The sequence below is a fragment of the Uranotaenia lowii genome, chromosome 1, assembly GCF_029784155.1.
Source record: "Uranotaenia lowii strain MFRU-FL chromosome 1, ASM2978415v1, whole genome shotgun sequence".
In the NCBI taxonomy this organism is placed as follows: Eukaryota; Metazoa; Arthropoda; class Insecta; order Diptera; family Culicidae; genus Uranotaenia; species Uranotaenia lowii.
The window spans coordinates 183,091,309-183,100,281 of record NC_073691.1 but is presented as its reverse complement, the minus strand read 5'-3'; the positions used below and the strand labels follow the sequence as shown (position 1 = coordinate 183,100,281).

The following is an 8,973-nucleotide window of genomic DNA, read 5'->3' as shown; positions in this document are numbered from 1 at the left end:
TCGATCACTACCAATGATCATACTACGACTGGCCAGAGAGCACTCCTATTGTTTTCGGAAAACATCGCAGAATCCAAACCCGATTGACAATGCGCTCGCGATCAAACCGGCCATCACGGACGAGTTGAACTTGCACTGTCGTCGTAATAGCATCACCACCATTAGTCCGAAGAACATTGTATTTTTAATCTTAAGCCTAAACTATTTTAAGTTCAAACCAACAAATTGAATAACAATTGTACGCTAAGTTGAATCCGCGAGTTTGATTGTGCATGTTCGAGAAAATCCTGTAACGGAGCTGCGCTTCTTACGTTTTTTTTTGGATAAGTGATATAACCGATATCACATCGGTAACGCAACTCTGAACGGTTGGCTGGAGGTCAACGACCTGGCTACGGACTCATCAAGGGGTGACCAGACGACCAAGGAATCAGGTATTGGCCCATTCCGGATCAAACATTGGTCCTTCGAACCGGATGAGGGCCTTGGACCGGCTGTAATACCTACGGAATCGAACGCAAGAACGCGGCGGAGGTTTGGTCAAGGATTCGCCATTTTGCTTCGGGAACCAAAAGACGCTTGCTGGATAGCGTCGTCGTCGCCATCGCTAATAGTGGTCGAACAAAAGCGGTTTTTGTTCTCTATTAGCTATTCAAGGATTTGGTGGTTTCGATTAAGGCTACGGTGCATGCTAAGCGGATAGCAAGCTCAACTCAACACTAAAGGACGGACGTCGTGAAGGTGAGGCGCGGCTATCTCGGTTGGTTCTGATCGCCCCCTCCCTTCAGGTTTATAACCAACGCAGTACAGAGGTGGTTCGGAAAGGTGAGGCGCGGCTGTCTTGGTTGGTTCCGATCGCCCCCTCCCTTTGGTTCAACATCAACGCGTTGCGAAGGCGATCAAGAAGAAGGTGAGGCGCGGCTATCGTAGTTGGTCCAGATCGCCCCCTCCCTTGTGGCTCAAGTTCGGGTTCATCAACTGCTGCTCGGTGGGAATCGGTGTCGCTCAACGGTCAAGTGCATGATTGGTCGGATTGCATGTGCATGGTTTGGTCGGGCGTTGTAGAGGAGAGCATCGCGACGCATTGTGGCCTTATTTCGGTGCTTGAGATTGTCCTGCAGCAAAAAGGCAACTCAGAGGCAAGATACATCAACATTCGGTAAGCTACATAAACCAGTGGTTCCTAGTTTAAGTTGGTGAACTTTTTTTTGAACTTTGGATGTATGATCACAACTATTATTTTGTATTTATGATCAAAATTGAGTGGTTTAATTCAATATACATGGTTTGCAAAAGAATATTATTTGGCAAAAATCAATAACGGCACAATCCTTGAGTACAAAACTGTTCGTTAGAACAATTTTCTCATCTTCTCGGATTTTTACCTTGAATAACTTCACCTTGCTCCCTCCATTGAAAACTTGTTGGTGATTGCTGATTGATTTGGACCGGTTTGAATTATTGATATTTTTGGTCTGTCGGTTTTAACAAGTTTGTGAAAATGCCCACAATCAAGGCTGTTAAGGATCCGAAGAATCCAACTTTGAAATACTTAACTGTGAAGTTGAAGGAAATTCAGTTGTCTTTTGCTGATGTTTGGGAGTTTGTCGAAACTTTCCAGGAAGATGCAACTTATGCACAAGTGTCGGTAAGATTGTCAGCAGTGGATGATTTGTGGGATAAATTTGGTGAAGTTCTTATTGATATCAAATCACACGAAGATTTCGTATCTGACGTTGAAGTTTATGAAAGAGAACGGAAGGAGTTCAGTGATCGCTACTATTACGCTAAATCATTCTTGATGGATAAGGCGAAGGGTCGTTCGGAATGTTCAGAGCTTAATCAATCCATTCATGTTAGTGATCATAGTCATTCTGGTGGTTTTGATCATGTTCGGCTTCCACAAATTAAGCTGCAGTGGTTTAATGGTAACATAGATGAATGGCTCGGGTTTCGCGATCTGTTTATTTCGCTCATCCATAACAAGCAGGATTTGCCGGAGGTGGAGAAATTCCACTATTTGAAGGGATGTCTTCAGGGTGAACCGAAATCTTTAATTGATCCTCTTCAAATAACAAGGGCTAATTACATCGTTGCATGGGATATGCTGTTAAAGCGTTACAATAACAGCAAGCAATTAAAAAAGCGACAAGTTCAATCGCTGTTTAAGTTACCTTCGTTGACTAAGGAGTCTGTGTGTGAATTGCTTCAGTTATTGGAAGGGTTTGAGCGAATCGTGAACACGTTGGATCAGGTGTTGGAACCTACTGATTACAAGGATCTGTTGCTTGTGAATTATCTTGTTTCTCTTTTGGATCCAATCACGCGAAGAAGTTGGGAGGAGGAATCAGCTTCAAAGGAACAAGATGTGTTGGCTGATTTGACTGGTTTTCTTCATCGGCGAGTTCAAGTATTAGAATCGCTTCCGCAAAGGTCAAATGAAAATAGAATCATACCCTCTCAGGTGGTAACTAAGCCAAAGCTCAACGTTCGGGCATTCCACAACAATGTTAATTATTCAGGAAATAAATGTGTTGTTTGTAAATCCCAGCATCCCTTGCATCAGTGTCCGAGGTTTTTGAAATTGTCGGTTACAGATAGAGATTCGGTTTTGAAAACAAATTCATTATGTCGGAACTGTTTTAGAACTTCCCATATGGCTCGGGAATGTCAGTCTAAGTTTTTGTGTCGGAATTGCGGAGGACGCCATCACACACTGGTGTGTTTTAAGGGCAAGGAAGGAGAAAATCCGGAATCGTCGAGGTCAGGCGAAACCAATGGCACTTCTAAGAGTGATCAATTGCGAGGAGAGTCATCATTTCGGATTTCTAACCCAGCTTCATCAACATGCCTATCATCGGGTGTTGAGCGCATGGCTAACGGTCGGGTTCTCTTAGCAACTGCGGTGGTCCACTTGGAAGATGAATTGGGAAACAGATATCCAGCTCGTGCGCTGCTTGATTCGGGGTCAGAAAGTAATTTCATGTCGGAAAGATTGAGTCAGCGTTTGACGATGAGTCGAAAAAGGGTAGATGTGGCGATACTCGGCATTGGTCGGACATCTACAAGAGTTAAGCAAAAGGTTCAAGCGGTGGTGCGCTCGAGAGTGAACAGCTACTGTAAGGAAATGGAATTCCTGGTCCTACCCAGAGTAACTGTTGATCTTCCCACTGCTACGGTATCAACCGATGAATGGTCATTCCCAGATGGAATTGTGTTGGCGGATCCATCATTTTTCGAGTCGAAGGTGGTGGATGTAGTGTTGGGAATTGAATCGTTTTTCGACTTCTTCGAAACGGGAAAACGAATTTCCATCGGTGATCAATTACCAACACTTACGGAGTCAGTTTTTGGTTGGGTCGTTTCTGGAGGTTTATCGCAATGTACATCAGCACGGATTGCTTGCAATGTTTCATCAACAGAGTCTCTTGAAACTCTTGTCGCTCGGTTTTGGGCTTGTGAGGAGCTAGGTTCGGAAAACCTATACTCACGGGAGGAAAGGCATTGCGAAGACACTTTCCAGAAAACGGTAAAGAGAGACAGCAATGGAAGGCACACGGTCTCTCTTCCTAAGAATGAGGAGGTTTTTCCTAAATTGGGCGAATCAAAAGAAATAGCACTACGGCGTCTGGGCGCAACTGAGCGTAGGCTAGCTAGAAATGCGGATTTGCGGGAGCTGTATACGAAGTTCATGGAAGAATACATACAGCTAGGTCACATGGAAGAAGTCGAGGAAGCTTCCGATATCAAACGTTGTTTTTTACCACACCACCCAGTCGAAAAGGAGGATAGTACTACTACTAAATTGCGTGTTGTATTCGATGCTTCATGCAAAACCACTACTGGAGTCTCACTGAACGATGGATTACTAACAGGTCCAGTAATCCAGGACGATCTTCGGGCAATTATACTCCGCTGTCGAATGCGTCAGATTATGGTCGTCGCAGATGTTGAGAAAATGTTTCGCCAAATCAACATAACAAGAGAAGATCGTCCACTACAGTCAATTTTATGGAGAAGGTCCCCATCGGAGCCAGTCAAGACGTTTGAGCTGAAGACGGTAACATACGGCACCAAACCTGCTCCGTTTTTAGCAACACGCACCTTGAAGCAGTTAGCATTGGATGAAGGGGAGAGGTTTCCCTTGGCATCAAAGGTATTTTCGGAAGATACGTACATGGATGATGTAGTATCAGGTGCAGAAGATGCAAATGCAGCCCTCGAACTGCGAATTCAGTTGGATAAAGCTGCAAGAGCTGGAGGATTTCGGTTGCGAAAATTCGCATCAAATTGTTTAGAGGTCCTGCAAGGACTACCACAAGAGAGTGTAGCCATTAAAGAAGCTTCAGACGGATCGGACATAGATCCCTCGATGAAGGTCCTTGGGCTCACTTGGTTGCCGAAATCTGATGTCTTCATGTATCATTTTAACATTCCCGAAATTCCTAAATCCACGGTTCTAACTAAACGGAAGGTGCTGTCGGTAATTGCAACGCTCTTCGACCCGTTAGGACTCCTAGGTGCTGCAATAACAACTGCAAAAATATTTATGCAGCAGTTGTGGACCTTGCGGAATAATGACGACCAAAGATTGGACTGGGATCAGCCATTACCTCCAACGGTGGGTGAGGATTGGCTGAAGTACTACGAACAACTAGGTTCACTAAACGGAATTCGTATTGAACGGTGCAACATTATCCCAGGAGCTATTTACAAGGAGATTCACTGTTTTTCAGATGCTTCGGAGAAAGCATATGGTGGTTGCGTTTACTTAAAGAGCATTAACTCTGATGGAGAGGTTAAAATTTGTTTGTTGTCGGCGAAATCGAGGGTAGCTCCGCTTGCAAGTCAGTCGATTCCCCGCCTAGAGTTGTGTGGTGCTCTGTTAACGGCTGAACTATTCAATTTCGTAAAGGATGCTATGAAATTTGACTGTCCAGTCTATTTTTGGACAGATTCAACATGCGTGTGGCGATGGTTACAAGCTGTTCCATCTACTTGGACTACCTATGTGGCAAATCGAGTTGCCAAAATACAACAACTTACGGAAGGGTTTGAATGGAGGCATGTCCCAGGCGTTGACAATCCATCAGATCTTATTTCTCGGGGTATTCCACCGGCAGAGATTGGTCAAAATCGCTTGTGGTGGGAAGGTCCTTGTTGGTTGGCGCTAGACAAAGAAAACTGGCCAGAACTACCGGCTAACCACTTGGCGGAAATTGGTGATGAAGAAAGGCGTCGAACTACAGTCACAGCATTAGCAACAAACAATTCAGAGCATGAGTCGGATTTCAATCGTTGGTATTTTAGTTTGTATTCCGATTACACTAAAATGGTCAGAGGTACAGCATATTTGTTGAGGTTGAAAAAGCTGTTAAAATCCAAACGTCAAGTCAAATTCCAAGCTTTTCTACAGTCAGCTGAAATGGAAGAAGCAGAAAGAGCTTTAGTCAAATGTGTCCAAAAAGAGTGTTTCGCTGATGAGTTGAGAGTTTTATCTAAGGGCGAATTTGTGTCAAGACAATCTAAACTAAGATGGTTCAATCCCAAAATATTCTCCGATGGTTTGTTGAGAATTGGTGGTAGATTGAGCAATTCGTCCGAATCAGAAACTGCAAAACACCCGGTTGTCTTACCAGCTCGTCACAACTTTACTCGGCTAATATTAGAGCACTTCCATCGGCGATTATTACACGCTGGCCCTCAGCTGCTTTTAGCAACGGTTAGATTGAAATTTTGGCCCTTGGGTGGCAGGAGCGTGGCTCGTCAGATTGTACAGAAATGTCACACCTGTTTCAGGGCTCGTCCCACACCGATTCAACAGTTTATGTCAGAACTACCAGCTTCACGCGTAACGGTTTCGCGTGCATTCTCTAGAACAGGAGTGGACTATTTCGGTCCGGTATACATTCGCCCGGCCCCCAGACGCCCAGTGATTAAGGCATACGTCGCTGTTTTTATATGCATGTCCACTAAAGCAGTGCATCTTGAGCTGGTATCAGACCTATCTACAGAACGGTTCATACAGGCCTTGCGTAGATTTGTTGGAAGAAGAGGAAAGTGCTCAGAGATATTTTCGGACAACGGTACGAACTTTGTGGGCGCAAGGAACCAAATGGTTGAATTGTTTCGTCTGTTGAAGTGTCAGACCCATCGGGAACGAATGTTCAAAGAATGTGGCAGCGAAGCACTCAGAAAAATACTATTATGTAGGCCATAAGATTCTCTTATGAAGTGGCGCCATAAGAAAAAACAATGAAATTCATAAGATTGTCTTATGATGGAATGAACTCAAAGAATGAACACCGGTTTCAATGAGGGGTTGTTGCTTTTCATAAGATATTCTTATGGGAAAAGAAATGTCGCATAAAATTAAAATAATTGAAGATTATTTTTCATTTTATTTAATTTTCTGCTTAATTCGTATGAAAAAAACATTATGGCGACAATCAGCTGGTTTTAAACACCCGGTTCCAACAAAAGTTTTATTGCGCCTTGGACCTTCGACTTCGCAGTTTTTGGCGGCAACCAAGCTGAAAAGTAAACAAAGCATAAAATGTTCCTATTGAGTTTATAAATATTTTCAACTAAAAATAAATTTCAACTCAAACTTACCATTTAGATGTAAAAAAATACATCAAAGTATTTAATAAAGGTTGTAACTTTTTCAAATGGTGAGTTCTTCTGACGACGACGAAATACATGACTGATGGAATGAATGTGTTCATCATTTTTTCACAATGACGTTTCTTCTATTTTTCATAAGAACTTCGTATGAGAATTAGAAGATTTTCATAAGACTCTTATGAAAAACAATTTTACACTCTAAATAGCTGTTCATAAGAGGCATCTTATGAAAATTGTAATAAGAATTTGCCTGAGTGAGGAATTAGGTGGCATTTCAATCCTCCCAGCGCTCCACATTTTGGAGGTTTGTGGGAGGCAGCGGTGCGTTCCGCAAAAAAGCACATTCTAAGGGTAATCGGCGAAAACCCTGTCAGCACAGAAGATTTCGCGACGCTTCTGGTTCAGGTCGAAGCGTGTTTAAATTCGCGGCCCATTACACCACTTTCGAACGATCCAAATGATTTGGAACCGTTGACACCCGGTCATTTTATTATTGGAGAATCCCTACAGTCCATGCCAGATGAAAACTACTTGAAAATATCAGATAACCGGCTTAATCAAATTCAGTTGATGCAGAAAAATTTGCAATTAATTTGGAAACGGTGGCGTAGAGAATATCTGTGCCAACTACAAGCCAGAACAAAACGTTGGAAACCTTCAGTGTCGGTTGACCTGGGTCGTTTGGTTATCATTAAGGATGAAAATGTTTCCCCATGTCGATGGAAAATGGGTAGAATTGTAGAGCTTCATCCAGGACAAGATGGTGTGGTTCGAGTAGTCACATTAAAAACGGAATCAGGGCTGAAAAAGCGCCCGGTTGAGAAATTGTGTTTGTTACCTATGCCAGATTCTGATGAAAATTCAGGTCAGAATGCTGAAGTTGAAGTAAAGAATGATTGAAGTTATGTCTGAATTCTTGCGAAATGATTATGTCAGAGAAACCTGTCTGATGGAATGTTTGTGTCAGATTAACAGTCAGAATTATGAAAATTGTCAAAGAATCATGTCAGACTTTAAAATCTGGAGTCAGATCTATGTCAGTCTATCCGAAGGGATGTGTCTGCGAAGGCAGAAATAATGGTTTGTTTCTGAAAATCATGTGAAATTTATCCAGAGTTATTTTAAATATGAGTTCACCAACTGATCCTCACAATTCTTGAATAAAATAATTTCAGAAATGCATGTTTGATTTCTGGGTGGGTGAGGATGTTTAGTTTAGGAACCACTGTGGTAGCATAAAACCGAGTAGTAGATTTCTGAGTAATAAACCTAATGGGAGATTGCTCTGTGGATTCTGGAACCCTCAATCTACTTCAGCAGAGTTCTAAGTGGACCTCTCTTGCATTGTGTACGACAATGGTCGTCATCATCATTAGGAGTGATCATCGATCACTACCAATGATCATACTACGACTGGCCAGAGAGCACTCCTATTGTTTTCGGAAAACATCGCAGAATCCAAACCCGATTGACAATGCGCTCGCGATCAAACCGGCCATCACGGACGAGTTGAACTTGCACTGTCGTCGTAATAGCATCACCACCATTAGTCCGAAGAACATTGTATTTTTAATCTTAAGCCTAAACTATTTTAAGTTCAAACCAACAAATTGAATAACAATTGTACGCTAAGTTGAATCCGCGAGTTTGATTGTGCATGTTCGAGAAAATCCTGTAACGGAGCTGCGCTTCTTACGTTTTTTTTTGGATAAGTGATATAACCGATATCACATCGGTAACGCAACTCTGAACGGTTGGCTGGAGGTCAACGACCTGGCTACGGACTCATCAAGGGGTGACCAGACGACCAAGGAATCAGGTATTGGCCCATTCCGGATCAAACAATAATCAATTATCTTTATTTTCCTCTATGTTATAGCAACCATGGTCTGCAAACATCAAGTCAAGGGTGAGTTTTCATTGGATAGGTAGATATTTAATGAAAGATACTAATCAAAACTTTATTTCAGGTGGTCAACACTTTGGCACAAAACTTCCACCCCAGAGTAGAGCCGGTGCTGGTATATTAAAAAATGTAGAGTTTTGGAAATAAATCCCTACATAATTGAAAAAATGGAATAATTCTCATTTATTGGTCATCATAAGCACAGCCAGTATTCAATACTTAATTTCGAATTGAAATTTAAATTTGATACCAAATACAGCCGAATGTTTTGAAAAAATAGCTGGTTTCCAGCAATCTAGATTGCTGATTTCCAGCAATTTGAATTGCTGGAATCCAGCACTAATGTTTGCTGATTTTTCCAGCAATTCAAATTGCTGGAAATTTAGCTGGAAAGTCAGCGGGACAAAAACCAGCAAAATTTTGCTGGTTTCCAGCAAAAA

General features: G+C 42.3%; 1 protein-coding gene across 1 annotated transcript; it reads left to right on the top strand.

Moving 5' to 3' along the window:
* Window positions 1–1,501: 1,501 nt before the first annotated feature.
* Window positions 1,502–8,657, top strand: LOC129738208 (uncharacterized). Its single transcript, XM_055729398.1, has 4 exons — window positions 1,502–2,400; window positions 2,647–5,902; window positions 8,507–8,536; window positions 8,598–8,657. Exons 1-4 carry the CDS (start codon window positions 1,502–1,504, stop codon window positions 8,655–8,657), a joined length of 4,245 nt encoding a protein of 1,414 aa, XP_055585373.1.
* The last annotated feature ends 316 nt before the right edge of the window (window positions 8,658–8,973 follow it).

Excerpts from the sequence above, each read along its gene's own strand:
- LOC129738208 (XM_055729398.1), top strand. The coding sequence starts at position 1,502 with ATGCCCACAATCAAGGCTGTTAAGGATCCGAAGAATCCAACTTTGAAA. Across the intron at positions 5,903-8,506 it reads GAGTGGACTATTTCGGTCCG|CAACCATGGTCTGCAAACAT; the intron begins GTATACATTCGC and ends TCTATGTTATAG. Across the intron at positions 8,537-8,597 it reads CTGCAAACATCAAGTCAAGG|GTGGTCAACACTTTGGCACA; the intron begins GTGAGTTTTCAT and ends ACTTTATTTCAG.